The sequence below is a fragment of the Phalaenopsis equestris genome, unplaced genomic scaffold, assembly GCF_001263595.1.
Source record: "Phalaenopsis equestris unplaced genomic scaffold, ASM126359v1 Scaffold000230, whole genome shotgun sequence".
In the NCBI taxonomy this organism is placed as follows: Eukaryota; Viridiplantae; Streptophyta; class Magnoliopsida; order Asparagales; family Orchidaceae; genus Phalaenopsis; species Phalaenopsis equestris.
This window is the reverse complement of record NW_018164672.1, coordinates 112,203-131,608: the sequence shown is the minus strand read 5'-3', so window position 1 is coordinate 131,608 and position 19,406 is coordinate 112,203. Positions and strand designations below refer to the sequence as shown.

The 19,406-nt window shown below is 34.8% G+C and overlaps 1 protein-coding gene across 3 annotated transcripts; it reads left to right on the top strand.

Annotated features, from left to right (window-relative positions):
- Positions 1–2,101: 2,101 nt before the first annotated feature.
- LOC110023795 (eukaryotic translation initiation factor NCBP) lies at positions 2,102–18,037 on the top strand (the record flags this gene model as incomplete). Of its 3 annotated transcripts, none has more annotated exon segments than XM_020723382.1 (6): positions 2,102–2,197; positions 2,311–2,415; positions 2,499–2,576; positions 17,214–17,333; positions 17,603–17,773; positions 17,814–18,037. In XM_020723382.1, coding segments are annotated over 5 exon segments (531 nt in total), but the record flags the coding sequence as incomplete, so codon positions are not given.
- Positions 18,038–19,406: the final 1,369 nt, after the last annotated feature.

Here is a 19,406-nt window from a genome sequence, read left to right as displayed (position 1 = left end):
GTTAGATATGTAAATACGTAGAAATTGGGTGGTATACATGTAAATGCCCCTTTATTTTAACAATCTAGTGACTAGAGTCTGGGTGCTTTCTTTATTTTTCTCATATTTGTGTTCTTAGGAAGTGACATCTGTGATAGTTTATATGAATTAATCTGAAGGGTGAGAGAAGTAAAAAGATGGAGTATTTAATGTTCTCCTATGCCAAAAACTGGAGAAAATATTATGTTCGGAGTTCGGATGTAGAGTTACGTTTGGACTCCAAAAGTGTTAAGACACGTGATGGTTCAATTGGACCCAAAATTGATCTCATAAAAATGTAATATTTGGCGGTGCCCAAACCCTACCAAGAACGAGCCGAAATTCTGAAAAAAGTGATATATTCAAACACCCGCGCCCGCCTTCATTTCCTCTTTACCGCCCAAGGTTTTCCGTTTAGGGCTTTTAATTACATTCAATGAGTTTTAGAAGGAGCTTAGACTTTTTGAAGGAGATCCACGAAGCACAACACTCTACAAAGCAATCATTAAGATAATTTGGCCGCCATTATTTTGAAGTTCCTAGCTTGCTAGAGTCGCGCCTTGTGGAGGCATGCCGAGATCCAGTCATCTTCCCAACATGCTCAAATCACGGCCGTATTGTTAGGGCGCAACAAAAGGAGAAAGGAGGAAGTTTTGGTTTGTGTATGTCGCGATCCAGTTGTTTGCTTCCCAGCTAGCTCAAATTATGACTGTATCGCGAGGTTAGGCCGTGATGGGGATGCCGTGTAAACTGCAAACTCATCGTCCGCTTCCTCGCTAGGTCTTATCATGTTGTATCGGGAGATTCGACGACGAAGGAGATGTTGTTATACAGAAGGGGACATCACACGAATTTCTGTACGCGGGTTCGGTGCGAAACTGCTAGACGTCGTGATCCCATGAAGTACGTTTGCTGAGATCTTCTTTTGTAGTGGCCAATAGACTTCTTTTTTTCCTGGATTCCCAGATCGATGTTTTGATACCATTTGATAGGATTTGATATATATTTTCCAACAATAATTAGGGCAAATAATATTTTATTGCAAGAACTTCCAACACTCAAGACAAATACAAAGGTAAGCACCTATAATTCAAGAGGTAGGCGATCTCTCTCAATTATTACAATTCAAGAGATGGGAAATCTTCTCCAAATCCTTACCCTAAGATTTAAAGACACAATCTCATGCATATCAGTAACCCTAAACTATGAAGCCCTATTTATACTAAGCATTAATAAATGACAAATGATTACTTAGGCTAGTAAAGACTAAATGACCCTTGCGCACTGTCATAACAGTATATTTATAAATGAAGTTTTTATATTTATGCCCACAATATTATTAGTTGTTTTTTTCTTTATGTTCGCTCCCTATTTGTTCAATCAAAACTTACGTTCAACGTCAACAATGTGATTAATTCAATACTTCTTATTTAGCATTTGAATTTTGGGAAAATCTGGATTTTCTTTTATTAAGGTTTTTTTCTTGCCTGATTATGTTTTATTATAACCTATGAATTCCAATTGAGGCTTCATTTTATGTGCTTGTTACTGTAAGGCTCCCGCTATAGGTATAGACCCTTAGTATTATGTTAAACTATTAATTGGCTCAATTAAACTACTAGCTACTAATGTTTCTTGAATCCCTTTCTCTCTCTCCCTCCCTCATATATTTTTTTTCTTGTATATGTTTGGTCTTTATTGAGAATTTATTGAGAAATTTACATACATCTCACACAATTCTTATTTATTTACATATCTCACACCTAAACTTTCAAATTTACATACGATGGTTTAAACCTATGCATGAGAGGTGCATTTCACTTTTAAAAAGGGGCAGCAGTGCTATTTTTGATATGACATTAAGGATTTGATTGCTTTGTGTATAAATATGAAAGTTTAGGTATGAGATATGTAAACACACAAGAATTGTGTGCAATGCCCCTAACTTTTTTTTATTTTGTATTTTTTTTGGAGGATGTTAAAACCTGTTTGGATTTAATGAGAATATTTCTCTCATCCTGGACTTTTTATCTAGCTTCTCATACCTAACACATCTTATATTTTTCCTTCTATTTATTTTCAGCATAAATTTGTATTTTGGTATACTCGTCGAACACCTGGGGTACGATCTCAGGCATCATACGAGGAAAATATAAAGAAGATTATTGAATTCAGCACGGTATGCTTGTTGTAGAGCGCTGTTGCTAGTCTAACTACTCGACCATCGTTCGTTCGGTTATTACCTAAACTTTGAGATTGGTGACACTTCTTGGGTAATTTTTTTGATCATAGGTGGAAGGCTTTTGGGTTTGTTATTGTCATTTGGCTCGCCCTTCAACTCTACCGTGTCCAACGGATCTGCATCTTTTCAAAGAGGGAATTAGACCCCTATGGGAGGTAATTTTGAAGATGGTATTAGAAATGAGCTTTTAGAAGTAGGAATGGATCCTCCGTTTGTTTTAATTCTATTTCTCTGTCAGGATTCTGCAAATTGCAATGGCGGAAAGTGGATTATACGCTTCAAAAAGGTTGTTTCAGGACGATTTTGGGAAGATTTGGTAAGTGAAAAAGTAGTTTGAGTGGTTTGATTTCTTTCTCGAGTTATGTGCAACTTATTGATGATTTCTTTGCCGAGTAAAGTGCCAAAATAGTCCCCCTAATTATTTACATTTCGTTTAGTCCTAGTGTCTATAAAAATGTCAAATTAGTCCTCGAACTCATTTAGTATGGGCTGAAATGATCCTCTTGGTGAATTAATTTAGCCACCATTAAAAAATTTTGGAGAGTAATTTGACACTTTTATGGACTCTGGGACTAAAATTAACCTCTTAAAGGAGATAGGCGATCATTTTGCACATTTCTCTTTGTTTATCATGGTTATGTGTATTTTTTTCATTTAACTCCACTATGAATTAATGCTCATTTAGCTTTCGTAGGCATATTCAGATAGTTATGGTATTGAAATTTATTATTGTATGTTCATAATAAACTTCTCTAATAATACTTTAAGATTCATGACTCGAGGCTAAAAAATTGTCTTAAGTTTTTATTTTGCAAGAGAAAGCAGCTCTGTTGTGTAGTTTTGTCTTCGGTTCCCCATGGAAGATGCTCCGAACTGTTATGTATTGTTGGTTTTAAGCAATCGGAAGACAGTAAATGGAAAAATAAAAGACTGTTAAAATGAAAGGGGGAATCAAACATAAATTTTTTTTCTTGTTTGATTAATGAGGATTTGAGTTTTTGTTTCTTCTGAGAAGGGAGTGTGGAGGTCAAAATGATGGGATGGTGTATTTTCCGCCGTTTTTCACAATGATTTAGAAAATGATTAATGGAAGAAAATGCATCTATTAGGATTTTACAGTAAATATAATTCTATTAATAAAATTTGAATCAACATCCAATATGAAATTGTTAAGTAATATACATTTGCATTCCCAGATACCATCCAATTCCTTCAAACAACCTAATTATATACTTTGTCTCCGCTTCTATGTTTAGTTTTGCATTTTTTGAACACATAAAATAGCAGTTTGCGCATGTTTTTTTTTTATATCCTGTTCCATATTCTGCCAAAAAGAAAACAAAGAAGAAAAAAAAGAAAATAAATTCATACCTAGACATAAATCCCTAAGTTAAAATAGCAAGAAGAAACTTAAAAAACACCCAATTAAAAATCCAGGCCTCATGCTAATAGAAGGAGCCTTATCCTCATAAATACTTGCCAAGATTTGTAAAGTAAAGTTCTCTAAGAATCTACATCCAATATCACACTTGGTTTTAGCATGAATATGGTATCTGATTAATTTTTAATTAAATATTACCTGCCTCACGGTGCACATTTAATTGAAAATACTTAAATATAATAACTTTTTCATGATTCATCGAAGGTTTAGTCAATTACAAGAACTCTCAGTTCTTTTTTATGGTAGATAGCAAATAGACATTCAACACAATTTTTGGAGTTTAAAGGTTGTAGAATGCAAGTAGGAGAAAAGCTTGAGATGAAAGGAGTACGTAGTGAAAAAACATTAGAACTTGGCAACGAGAGAAATGGAAAACAGAAGTTGACAATGAGAATAGAATGGATGGTACAAAATGAGAGAAGGAGACAAAAAGCAACAATTCAACGTGGCATTAACTTTGAGCGAACTATTTTTTGACTAGAGATGATAGTGGAAAACATAGAATGGCATGTTTCACTCCCAAAAACTTCTAAAACTCAGCGATTGCTAAATTGAAATTGGACTGATGCAGGGCAATCTTCAGTTCAGATAACTCCTGGGAATAATTATCCTTTTTAGTCTTTTGCTTAGTTTCCTTCATAGTCTATTCCTTAATTTCCTTTTAAGTAAATATAATTAGTTTCTTATTACTTAGTTACAGCCACTTACCAGTCATGTGGGCTGTTTCTTTTCTTGTCTACTGTCATTTCCTAATGAAAGAAAACAGGACAGATGATATTGTGAGAAAAAGATTTCCCAAAGTATTTTTTTCCCCTTTGCTCTTTGTTTTCAGCTTCTTCCCAGGCCGCATCATCCAACTGCGTCATGGACTCTAAAAATGCTGAACATGGAAATCTTTGGATTGAGCCAAACTTTGTAGTAGTGAACCAATCCTAACAAGGTAATCCAAATAATAGAGCAGTGTTAAAATAGCCCACTTACTATTTACAATAGGGTCAAACTAGTCCCTAGATTCTTTTAATATAGGTTGAAATAGTCCCCAGAGAGGGCTATTTAGCCCCCATTAGAAGAGTTTGGGGACTAAAATTGACACTTTTCTAGACTTTGGGATAATACACCTCTAAAAAGAGTAAGTCAACCATTTTGGCACTTTTCTCAATAAAAAATGCACTCCTTTCTTGTAAGAACGGCCATTACAGGCGCACAATTTGCTCAAGAATAACTAAAGAAAAATTACATCAAAAGATTCTTGACTCAAATACTTATCCATACTCAAGTTTGGTTCTAAAGACCATATATTTCTGACCTTTTTTTCATGCTTTTACTTTATGGAAGTCAGTTAAAAATTTAAATTTCTGTGCTTTGAGATGACTACGAGTTGGCTCTCTTTTGCTGACCTTGGTTCGATTTTTTAATCTCAGTTTGGTTTCATTGATTTGTTGTTGTTGTTTCTCTCTGGTACCGGAAGTTTAAATATTTAGACTGATGTAATACATAAGTTCTATGAAAAATAAATATCATTTTTATAAAGGCCAACTGCATGGCAATTTTAAGAGTTGCATACAAGGTGATTGTGATGTGTTTGAATATTATACTAGATCCTTTGGTTTTGAAACGAAAATATTATTTTACTGTAGGCTGTTATGTTACTATATCCATTTTATTAAAAGGCTTAGGAAAAAATTAAGGATGAGTAAAACTACAATTCTCCAAAAAATCTTACATGAGATATATTCATAACATAAATATTGCAGAATTACCGATAATCATGATGTTGTTTGGAGTGTTGCAACAATGTTCATGAGAAAAACTCACATCTCAACAATAAGGCTTGTGAAAGACATCTTAACTCAAAAATCTTGTATATTGAAATATATTTGTTGAATTAGCTGTAGTTAATGATATAATTTCATGGATGTATTGGATACAGAAGACGATTTACAACTACAATATGAATCTACAGCTGATATTTTTGATTTGAAATCTGCATCAGCGTTAGTCCATGTTTGAGATCCTAAACTTAGGCTTTGACTAAGAATCGGCAGTTAAGTTTGAAATTAACTTTGAGCAGAATTTGAGTGTAAAATTGATATTAAAGTTCTGACTGATAAATCAATTGAATAACCTACTAATATAGCCTCTAATGAAATTTCAACAAAATTTTTAGCTAAGTCTACGAATCAAGCTGAATTCGACTTTCTTTGAGTTACAATCACTTTTTCAAGGAATTATCCATGAGACTGCCCTAGAAAAAGAGTAAGATTTGAATTTTTATCTATCTAGTCAAATCTAAAAGTAAATAATTTTTTGTGAACGATATTTATGTCATTTGGGTTAGTTTTCTTTAAAGAGATTAGCGGGTTCATTTATGCATATTATATTTATATGACTTGTTATTGGTGTACTTGTTAGTATCTATCAGGGTGCATATATATACTGTATTAATAAGCTAAAAAGGAGGATAATTTTTTCTATTATCATATATTGAGGAGCTTTATTCCGTAATAAAGTTTTCTTTATTTTAAATTTTAAAATAAGAATTATAAAGAAGGTAAGTGAACATGTAATGGTGGTCTAAATGACATGATTATGAGATAGAGCTTGGGGTAATTTGAAGTTTCTTCTTCTTTTTGTTTTTCCTGGACGAAATAATTTTACTGCATTTTTCACATTGGCCTTATAAAAGTATTTGATTAAATTAGCCTCAGTTTGATCTATCTTCCTTTTGCTTCTTTTACTTAAAACAATGATCTTTCAGTCCCTCCTCTCGTTTTTCTTGATTTTTTTCTCCTTGCAGGTAAAAAGCATGCATTCATTTTCTTTGAAATGTTCCAATTTTATGAGGATACTCATCAGTCTAATTAAGTATAGTAATTTTTGTTAAAATTTCAACCAAATGTGATTCTTCATATTTTATGACTACATTTGTTAAGAATTTTATTTTTATAATTTATATTGTATCGTTATATTAGTTAATACCTGAGGAGTGATCTGACTCGACTTTGTAATGAGGTTTTCTAAATTGCTGAATTGTTAAAACTTATGCCAATTTTGTTTGGAGTTACGGGATTAAATAAAGCGCAATTTCATGATTTCCTATCTCACACCTCTCTCTCCTTGCCTTCTTTTCAGATTGAGTTAAATTGTTTACATTTTACTTGCCGCATACAATAATTGCTTAGTTTTCCTCTCTTCAAATCTGATTTAGATTCAAGAAATCATTTCCACCATTTTGGGGTTGGAAGTGAATGAGAGAGTGGCTTTTATTAAAAAAATCAAATTATTTGTATGAATTAGTTAAAATGCCTTAAACGCTAATCTCATGCGATTTGCGTTAATTGAGAAGTTCAAAGGGAAACAAACTTATCCTTTTGTCCATATAATATCCTTATTTAATATTACGCCATATGAGGCCCGCCTTGAGGCTTGCCTTATCACTTTTTGCAAAAAAAGCATAATGAGACTTATGCCTCATTGTCCCATGGTGAGGTGTACGCCTCACCCAAGCTGAGGTACGCCCCACCTCAAAAAATGTCTCAAAATTTTGAGGCTATCCATAATTTTTTTAAGCATAATGAAAGTAACATTAATATAGTTCAAATATTAACATTCACACTTTAGAAACTAAATAACAAGAAATGAAAGGAAATTGTATCAATAAAAATTTATGTAATTGAAATTCTATTTATAAACAAAGTTATTATTTTAATTAATATTTTTATTGATGATTATTCATTAGAAAATAAAAAATAATAGGGTTCAACGATAATAAGGAATGAGAGAATATAGATACAACAAAAGATAAGGCGCGAAATAAACAATTTATTATGCCTATGGATTTAATGAAAATCAATAGCTTAATGAGAGTAATAGGGACTTTAAAATTAAAATTTCAAATGTTGATGACTTGTTATGCAGGAATACTAAGAGTTAGAGCGAAAGTTTATGTTGAACTTATTTTGATTGTTATCTTTTGACGTTTTAGTATTTTATTTTAACATTTTAGTTTAGTTTAATAATTTAGTATTTGTATAATCCATCATATTTCATAATTTAATGTTAATTTGTTAACTTGGTGCTTCTAATTTTATGCAATTAATTACTTTTTACTTAGTTAGAATGTTGTTTTATTATTTTCTTAAAGTGCTAATAAATTAGAATACTAATATATTATTTCTCACTTCACACTTTGTAGTTTTTACAATATTTATTAATTTACACAATATTTTAAATTTAAGGCTTACCACTTCAAAACATTGGATAATATTGGAAGGTTCACTATGTCTAATTAACTATCATTTTTACGCTTGAGATTATCAAACAATTGTTCCACCCTTTTTGACTGTTCCATGAGTTCTTGTAACCCACGTGAGTTCATTTTTGCAAGATACAACAAACTTTTGTCATCTACCTCCCAAGTACATCATGGAACTCTCCCACCTTTTTCAAAATGAAAATATTAAATATTTTTTGAAGGGGAAAAATTTAAAACTAAAATGCTTCTTTGTTACTTAGATGGTGATGATATAATTAGAATGATGTCTTGTTCATTGCTAGCAAATTTCTTAAATTTATACACCAGGTCAGATCTTCCAACTATCAAAATTAGAAGGGGCAATTACATACATAGCACTCGAAACATTGCTATTTATAGATCTAGCGCCTTCTTTTATCCATTTTTCAAATCCTCACTCAAATATCAAAATTCATGATAAAATCCAAACCCATATTTTTCTTTTTTGTTAAATTTTCAATGCTTTGATTGTGGCACATGTAAATGCATGGTTTGGTAGTTCAAAAAATATCTTGGCACTAGTTTTGTAAATAGGAATTTTTGGAGTGTTGTGTATTTAATTATTTAAAATCATAAAAAAAAAGTGAATTAACATGATATGGATTAAACATATTTGAAAAAGGTTCATTATGTTATCACCACAAATAAAAGAGCTCAATGAAGGTGATTAATGAAGTTAGCTTAACAAAATAACAAGGGAGTTTGCTTACGAAATTAGTAAAGAATTCTGCTCGACATATCTATAAAACCTTATTCTTTACTATCCGGCGTCAAGTGTGATACATTACTTAACACATAATAACTTAATAATAATAATTACTATAACAACAAGTAATGTTATTATAACATTGTCTTCTATGTCCAAATGATCAAGTCTTCCAGAGAATTTTCTTTCCAAAACATCTCTCCAATTATATCACTATCCGAAGTGTATTCTTCACTGTCATCAACTCATCTAAAAATTTACAGTTGTATATTGTATTCCTGGGTCACCTATAGAATCTTCTATCATAACTAGTATCTCATCTTGAGATACACTCGAAACATTGCATACCACAATTGCAGTACAAAATTCTTCAAGTAATTGGAAGCTTTGAACTCATATGTCTTGAGAATGCAAAGTTAAATATTTAATCAAAAAAATAAAGTGTCTGTGCAATAGAACAAGTAAAAAAAAAATTAAGAGCTCATAATCTGTATAAATAAACACATAATTAACCACTATAGAAAGACTGAAGACCCATAAAAAATGGCATCTTGTCTGCATTTAAGCTTTTATTACGAAACTCCCATATGCCAAAAATCAAAACAACATGCCCAGAAGAACAACATAAAAAAACAGCAAAAGCAAATCTTAACGTAAACCACAAAATATTTTTTTAGATTACACAAAATCACAGAATTTGTGAAGCATTTATAAATTATGTAAAGATAAAGATGAAAAATACTTTCAAGCAAAAATAAATGTTTGAAGTATATAATGGAAACAACCTAGAATACAAGTTTTACTCAAGTAAAGCATGAATATACTTTTTACTCTCCACTAAATCATGAATACATGTTTTACTTCGCAACTATAGCATCTGTGATTTGTTCCCTCAATTAAATCATCTCTTAAACGCCCTTCCCATTAGGTCTCTCAGAGTGATTAATTCTCAAATCCTCCTCTAGTCTTGATTGTCCCGTGCAATGTTCGAAAGCTTCAACAGGTATGCACATAGGATCCTCATCTAGACCCTGAAGTCTAAATCGTCTTGAGATGGATGTCTGCATATAAAATTATGCAAAGCAACAATTGATACAAATATTTTTACTTGTTCTTTGATGAAACATATTTACATATCTTGGAGTATGTCCCATTTCTTTATTCATACACCGAATGCTCTCTCAATTATACTCCGTATGATGAAAATCGCTCGTTAAGTTATTCATTCCTACCTTTAATCATTTGGCTATTGCGTTCGAAATAAGGAATGTGGTACTTCTTATCAGAAAAAGGCTTTAAGAAACCACATTCTATGAGATATTTAGAATTGACAAGATAATATTTCACTGGATATTATCACTATTAGGACATCACATCAAATTATATTTTTTATAATTTTTGTATTGTATTAACTGAGAGATGGTATTAGGAAATTGTGCTCATGTCTCAGAGTTGTAAATTTTAATATGTGGATATCATGAGTACTGGTTTCTCATTCAACCATTAAGAAGGTAAAATATAAGTTGAAGTCATAGGTTGCTAATATATTATGTATTGTAGATTCAAAACAATTAATGTACGCAATCTTATCGTGTTTCCAACATGTTCATCGATATGTGCGTCATCAATATCTTCTATGTATTCTTGTTTTAAATGTTTAGTCCTACAATTTATTTTTAGAAAAGTGGATGTCAGATAAATTTTTTTTTATATATTTTGTACTTGGAGGAACGACATGTATCTGAAACCATTACGTGTTATTTTTTGTGTCTGCCCAAAAGTAGGATCTAATGGGTTAACTATTCTCAATGACAATCTTACCAACAAATTGAGCTCAATATCGAAATATTTGTTAATAGTCTCAGTTGACTATTGAAATCACTCGGAAGTAGCACACATCAACTCATTATGTGACAATATGCACAAAGTAATGGCTAATACTTCCCTACGTGTAAATTTAGACGATCCATGCAAACCATGAAGATTTTGCAATTTATTTAACCTTCAAGGAGTCTACCAATCTATTTGTCACCTACCGAAGAGGATGTCATGCATGGGATCTCACACATGTAAGTTTGGTAGTATTCATTGATGAGATATGTTCTAGTTGCCAAAATTGTTATTCGTTGAACTGTCTGCTTCATCATCATTTAATGGATACATCAAAATACTTCCCATATGTAAAAAAAATATAAAACAAATCATTAATTGGACAAAAGTAAAGCTAATTATGAGAAAAGGATAATTGAGAATGAAGTAAAATATTGAAATGTAATAGCAAAACAATTATATTTGAGCAAACCACAAATACACAAACAAAAATAATTCAAGTAGATGTTAACTAAATACATGCATAAGCAAACCACAAATTATTACAAAAAGTTCAAGTCGATTGATTATTAAAAAAATAACGGATGTAGTTTATCCCACAAATAACAAGATCATCATTCGACTGGGCGCCTTAGTTGATCGACATTTACCTCGGAAGTCGCGGTCGCCACTTTGTCGGTCGCCTCACCCGGTCGAATTTAAGTAGATTGACCAGTCAATTATCGTCATATTAAAATTCAAATTGTAGCACAAATATGATATAAAATATATGCAATTAATTAGAACTTCAATTGTATTAAGAATGATTTCCATAACTGCCTCATCCTTTCTGTAATTGCACAAATACGCCCCTATAAATCGGAGGCAAAAGAACAAATAAAGGGACCTCTCCCCCTTCTCCATACAGGGAATTCTTGACTTATTCTCTATTTCCTCTTTCCTCCATCTGGCTCTAGTGTTAAAAAATGACAATGTAGGATTCAACATCTTAAAAGGTGGCGCGGTGAGCGTGGGTATGCTCTGGACGAGAAGCGGAGCCAACTACGAAGGAGAATCCCTGTAGAAAGATTCGACTCCAATGGAATTCAATAGGGAGACAATACAACGAGACATATATGAAGAGATCTAGGCACTGCAAATGCAAATAATGGACCAGTTCGAGGCTCTTCGGACAGTCATATTCCTGAACACCTGACTGTCGCCCATTGAGGGAGAGTCTTGGGGAACCCGCCTGCAGAGGGCTTCCCTCAACAATTCGCGAGCACTCCACAGTTGGCCCAATGACTGGCCAACAAAAGTTCCAGGAGATTCACACCCGACAGATAGCGCCACATCTACCTCGACGGTCCCACATAAGCGGACCGAGTAGAAACACTCGCTCGGCCGGTCATGGGTAGCGCCTTCTCCTGAAAAAATCTAGAAACAATACCCCCGACTAAGCTCAGGGTTCCCACCTTGATCCTTATAAAGGGAAAAGCAACCTGACCAACCACCTCGCCTGTTTTGAGTCGATAGTTGGAGTCCTACAAATGAATGACACCATGAAATGTCGGCTGTTCCTGACTACGCGAAAAAACGCAGCGCTCCGATGGTTTAACAACCTACCGGATGGAGTCATCCCATCGTTCTTCGAATTTCGAAAGCTCTTCTTGGCGCACTTTACCAATGTAGAAAAGCCAAGGAAGGATACAAAGTCTCTGCTTCAAATCAAGTAGGGGGAGGGTGAAAGCCTATGAGCTTACATCACTCGTTTCCAAAAAGACATGCTAGAGGTGAAGAACTTGAAGCCTCTCAGCGCCCTGACCGCCTTAAGACAAGGGGATTCACAACAAGTGGTTCAGGTATGACCTGAACTTAAGCCAAAAACTTTCACGGAGGTCTTAGAATTAACAAATGATCACATTGCTACCGAAGATGACCTTATGGACTCTTCGGAAATTAAACCGAAGGCATTCAACCCCCGACCACAAATGCAGAAGGACTGGGAGGATGACCGAAGAACAAAGAGTGACCGAGCCCTTAACTGACAATCCAATGGCGATCCAAACCATTGGGACAACCAGAAGGGCAATCGAGGCAACCCGGGTCAGCTGTGATGTCCTTCCGATTAGCGACCGCACGTATATCAGGAGATGCAAGGATCGACACCCCTGAATCTGTCGATGGCCAAACTAGTCTAAGCCATCCAGAATAAGGACCACTTCAAAAAGGCTCCTCCGCTGAAGACAACATCAGCACTGCGCAAAATCAAATAAGTATTGCGCCTACCATCGAGACCATGGGCACGACACGGAGGAGTGTCGTCATATGAAAAATATGGCGGAGGAGCTTGTAATGGCTGGGAAGCTGAAGGAGTTTATCGTTGTCGAAGTACATACACAACGACAAAGGAAAGCCCCAGCCGGGGAGCCCGCGAGCAAGCCGGTGTGCGTGAATGAAATCCACTTCACTGGGATCATTCTGGCTACCTTCGGTGGAGGTGAAGGATTAACCAGATCACCCAACTTGAAGAGACATGGGTCGGGGAGGTATGTTTTGTCACCTTTTACACTCGCATCCACTTCTCAATTATTTTTACAGATCCAGTTCTCCCGCCAAAAAGAAATCCGCACAACAAGGCGATCGTTGTCACAATCCTCGTCAACAACTACCAAGTGGGCAATATTCTGGCCGACACTGGTAGCTCAACCAACATTCTGTTCCAAAACGGTGTTTGACAAAATGGGGCTCAAAGCTGATCGACTGGCAACACCAACTGGCCCATTATTTGGCTTCTCTGGTGAAAGAAAGGAAGTCCTAGGCGTGGTCGCGCTGCTTGTCTCGTGGGGAGAACGAGAAAGACCATTCACCAACACAGAGAGCTTTCTGGTGGTTGAACCTCCAGACCTACAATGCGATTTTTGGCTGACCATTGCTGAATATCTGCCAGGTTTTATTAGTAATAATATTTGTTTGGGCACAGAATCCAAGGTGAGTTAATTATTGAATTGATTTTCTTGAGTCTAGTACCATTGTCCGTTAATAAGTTCTCTGTCCTCATCGTAGCTGCCGCTTTCAATGAGCAGAAAAATTCAATGAATTAAGAAGTATACATCAAAACTGTTAGCACGAGTCTCAAAACAGTCGAATGACCCTGATGGTGGTTAGATAATCAAAGCATCCAATCATCCAACAAGCGACCGCATGATCAGAATCGACCAACATACTATTGTGAGATTCCATCGGCGGACTGTGGCTGCGGTTCTAACCGACCAAGATGCATGCAAGAGCATTTGATTGCAAGCTAGTCGGCCGACCCTCTTTTACTACGACGGATGGGATTGATATTCGACCTGACGCCTCAACCGACCGACATTTACTAAGGAAGGCGCGGTCGCCTATCAGCCGATCGTTTCAGCCGACTATATTCAAGCAGACGGATCAGCCAGTTACCGCCATATGAGAATTCAAATTATAACACAGATATGGTATAAATTAGAGCATCAATTGCATTAAGAACATTTTTCATAAATGTTCTTTCTTTCTGTGTTTGCACAAATACACCCCTATAAATAAGAGACAAATACCCAAATAAAGTGACTTCTTTCCGTTTTTTCTACAGAGAATTCTTAACTTATTCCCTACTTCATCTTTTCTCCTTCATCCGACCCCAACTCTCGAGGCGTGATCACGAATGATAATTTATGATTCAACAATACTAGAAAAATCTTTCTTTCTCACAGCTAACTCAAAATTGATTTCATTAGCACACAAATCAACAAATAGATATGCAAGATTACCCTTCGACACCAACAGAGACGCAACAGAGATGCATGTTAATCCACCGACACTTAAAAAATTTGATTTCATTTTTCACTGACCTAGGTTATTAAAAAAACATTTTCACTAACAGATAGTCCATTGGAACCCAAAAATTTATCTCAAAACTTTTTTAATAGATAATCCTACAAAGATACAAGCAATGACATAGGTAATTAAAAAAATCTTTTCCAAAGGCACTAGTAAATTCACACATCACAGGCCGCAACAACTAGAGATGCAAGAACACCCCTGGACACCGAACGAACTTCAAAATGCAGGAGATATTTCCAAGAAAAAACTCAACAAACAGAGTTACAAGAAGCCCCCTTGACACCTACATATAAAAATGTATTCCTTTCTCATGGCCAAATGCTCTCGTTTTTTCAGAATACTCAAAGAAAAGAGATGCAAGATAATCCTAAGAAAAACTAACAACGCAATACTGTAAGGTAAACGAAGCTTAAAAGCCCATTGGAACGAAGAATCAAAGACAGAAGTAACGACGGGGAAGAGGAGCACACAAAGCTTCAACAGGAGTCGAAACAGTCAGCCCTATGTGCGTAGAGCTACCTTCAAATTTATCGGTAAAACAAATAATTTCGCAGAATCCCTTAGGTCGACGATCTCTTTTTACAGAACAAACCTTGAAACAAAGGCGTATCCGTCAGTTCGTCGAACTTCATTTCCCAACCACTATTTTACGATAAGCACAGGAAACAACGTGTCGCAAATGCCTCCAAGCCGGCTTTTTGAAATGAAAAGTAGCTAATAAGCTACTCCAATCACACCCTAAGATTTGCGAACTCTCTGCATTTATTTATTTATTTTTTGTTTCTTGTTATCTTATATTCCCGCTACTTAGTGTCTGTTTGAGGCAGCTGCAACTTATTCAACTTATCCAAATAAGCTGCTTATTCTGATAAGCTGGTGATAAGTAGCTGATCTGGATAAACTGTCTGTCTGTTTGGTTTGTGAGTTTGGAAAACAGTTGATTCTGGACAAATGACCATTTTGTCTCATTTTTGGACAAAACTGTTTGATTTGGGCGTTTTGTAAACAATTGATTTACAGATTTTCTTAGTTTTAATAATTAGACAAAACGTCAACACGAATCTGGAAGAGTTCCAAATAAATTAATTGATCGATAAAGAAATTCACAGATAAAACCACTGAAAAATCTGAAACAAATGAAATAATTCAGCATAAAGGAGCATTTTATCTTTAATAAATGAGCATTTATCTTTAAATTTATAAAAAAAAACTCTCATAGTCAAAATCATCAAAACCAAAAATTGCACAAGAAAACCAAAATCTAAATTGAATTTAGAAAATCATCAGCATCCACCTTCCACATAAACTTCATCCACAGTTCATTAATTCACGTATTTGAATCTCAAAATTCAATTTTTTTTACCATCAATCAATACTCCACACCATAACACAATCCAAAAAATCTAAATAAATAACTATAAATTAAAAAGAAAACTCACATATAATATTCCAGCGAGGAGGAAGCGAGCGAGCGAACGAGGAGGAAGCGAGGAAGCAAAGGAGGATGCGAGCGAACGAGCGAGCGAAGGAGGAGGAAGCGAGCGAACGTGTGAGCGCGTGAGGAAGCGAGAGAGGGCGAACGAGGTGGTTGGGCCATTCGCTAGGGCATACGAGGCGAGTGCGTGAGGAAGCGAAGGAAGCAAACGAGGTGGTCGGGTGATTCGCCAGGGCATATGAGGCGAGTACGTGAGGAAGCAAACGCCAGCTTATTTTGTCCTTCGAGCAAATGAAACGCGGATCGCGGGTAGGAACCCGCGATCCACATCTAATACAAATTTCGGAACGGAGTTTTGAGAAAATCTTGTAAAACGTAATTTCCAAATAGGAGGTGGCGTTCTGAATAAGCCCCTCCCACACGCACACTTACTCAAATCTTTAAATGATTTCAACCTTGACAAAAAGTGAGCCAAACTCCCACAAACCTCTCGCCATTGCTATTCACCTGTTGTGCCCAGTTAACTTGATCAATTTATAGCTTTCTATCCATATTTTTAATTAGCTTAAAGATCACCATTATTGCTCTATAAGAAATTCTCAGCCAAAAATCTGTCCAGAAATTATTAGTTAATTTTTGCCTTTGCGAAAATTCTCTGTCTCCTCCCATCTCTACTTTAAAATTGCACGAAGCCACTTAACAACGTTCCCATCAAGCAAGACGATAAAAAAGAAAGGGAAGATTTACATAGACACCATTCAATTCCTTTGTTTTTACTTATTTAACATCTAAACTTCAATTTTTACATATATATATATATATATATATATACCCCCTTACCCATGCATTAAAAGTTGTATTTCATTTTTTTTAAAAGTTAAAATAATGGTTTTTTTTATTTGATATGAAAGCATTGGGTCATATAAATGTAAAAAATAAAACTTAGATGTTAGATATGTAATTACATAGGAATTGAGCGGTCTGTCTGTAAATGCCCCCCTAAAAAAAAAAAAAAAGAGAAGAAAAGTTCCATCACATGTTTTGTATTGCACACCGCCAGGCTTTTATCTTTTATCTTCTCCCACGCCATTCTCTTTGCAATCTACTTATTCATGGAGAACATTAAAATAAATCAAGGAATTTATTGAACTGAAAAATCATTTACATCAAGTAATCATGCAATTTGTAATATGGCCGGGGCAGGGAAAAGGTTCGTCTCCTTGCTCTCCTTGTGTAGTAACATAACATAACAACTAAATTAATTTATTTTTTTTGCATTAATTTGAAAATTTCCATTATTTCTAGCACACTGTTCCCCCTTCATATATGATTGTTTCATTCTCTTGCATATATAATCATCATACAATTTCTGAAGCCTTCTCGCATCTCCTGCAGGTTCTCGCATTGATCGGCGACCAGCTAGATTACAGCGATAACATATGCGGCGCCGTTCTCAGCATCAGATTCAAAGAGGACGTGCTAAGTGTCTGGAATCGCAACGCTTCAGATCCCCGGGTCGAGAATCATCATACTTAATATTTTCAATAAGGGGCATTTACATGCATAGCACACAATTCTTATGTATTTACATATCTCGCACCTTAACTTTCATATTTACAGACATAGCACTCAAAAAATGTCACCTTTCATGCATACGAAGTTTATGGATGTAAATATGAATGTTTAGGTGTGAGATCTTTAAATACCTAAAAAGTTGTATTCTACTTATGTAAATTTGTGGATCTCTTCTTTTTCTTCTAAAAAATTTCATCTCAAACCTTCAGGCCGTGATGGCGTTGAGGGACTCAATCAAGCGGCACTTGAAGCTTCCACCGAGCTATGTCATGGAGTACAAGCCGCACGATGCATCCCTGCGCGACAACTCGTCTTACCGGAACACCTGGTTGAGAGGCTGAGGTAAGTTTGGTTTTAGTTTCATGCTCAACCTTGTGGATTTCTGGTTTGTCAAATTTACCATAAGGGCTGGTTCATAATTTCTGGTTTGTAGGAAGTTGGGAGAGTAGAAGCTTATACAGAAGCTGTCTGGATTTTATGTTTCCTTGGAATGAAAGATTCTGGAGTTCTATCTGTGTTTAATTCTTCAGAAGGTTAGCTCTATAATATTTTAGAAGGCTTGATAGATTGAGCTTTACAGTCAGTTCATGAATTGGTTTAACATATTGCATCTGATGGAACGTTTAATTTGAATAAAGTTGTTTGTTTATCATTGAAATTTTGATTAGTTTAGTTAATTAAAACATAGATGTTTTATGGCCGTAAAAAAAACTCGTTGTTGCCGAACGCGGATCGTTTGTTAAGTAAATGAGCGGAACACAAATAAATTTTTTAAAATTGAATTATAAACGAGCAGAATACGAACAATTTTTTGTTCGATTGTGTTCGGCTCGTTTTAGCACGTGTAGGGTGTGGTGCTAATATTTAGCACACCTATGGATGGTCGGGGCTCATCTAATATCCTCCGACCATTTCTTTTAAAGAATATATAAAATTTTAAATAATGACAACTCAAGTCAAGTCGTCACGTAGTTATGTGGTTGCAGAAAATAGATGTAGGTTTAAATTCAAATCTCTACATCTATTTTTACTAATTAATTTAAATCAGTCAATTTCGAGCCGAACATAAATGAACTCAATGTTTAAGAGCAATATTGAACACAAGCTAATTTTGAACAAGTTGAACACTAGTCTCGCTCAAGCTTGGCTGGTTTACAACCTTAGGTGCATTTTGAGGCATCTTATATTTCATGGATGTTTATGAATAATGTTATATTGCTATTTGGTGAACTTACATATCATTACATATTACTATTTGGTGAGTGTTATCTGGAAGTAGGGGTGTTCAAATTGACCCGACGCGCTAATACGACTCGAATTTGAGTCGAAAAATTTAGGTTACGATTAACCTGAATATTTTTTGAGTCGAGTCCAGATCAGAGAATTCAAATTGTTTATTCTTCAGGTTGGGTTTGAGTTGAAACCGAAAACCCAAACATGACCCAAATAAGCACAAAAGTTCCGGTTAGCAGGTCATGCTCGGGTTCTGGTCTTTAGTTTCGACCCATCGTTCACCTGAATTGACACCGATATCTAGAAGTGCACGATGTTGAGAATTAATTAGTAAGGGTGGAATCATCTTTTTCTTGATAAATTTATTATATATATAAATTAATATTAAAACTAAAATAAAATAAATTTTCATCATGAATTAGGTGGAATACTTTTTGTCTCAACATATTTAATTTAATTTAATTTTTTTTTGTTAAACTTTGGACAACATGACAATAATAAGTTCTTATCGTAATTATTACTTATATTGCAATCTATTATGAGAACTTCTAAATTCTACAATTGCTCATTTTGGGCTGTTTTATATTTGCCCCGCGTGTTATATATATATATATTTATGTAAATACATTAGAGTTCAGTGGTATATGTGTAAATAAAGTTAACCAGACTGAAAGCGATTGTCTTGTCGCCAATATTAGATGGTGATTGTTCGAAACATTACGGAGATTGAGAAAATATGACTTCAGTTTTTTTTTTTTTTTTTTTTTTCTTTTTTTTTAA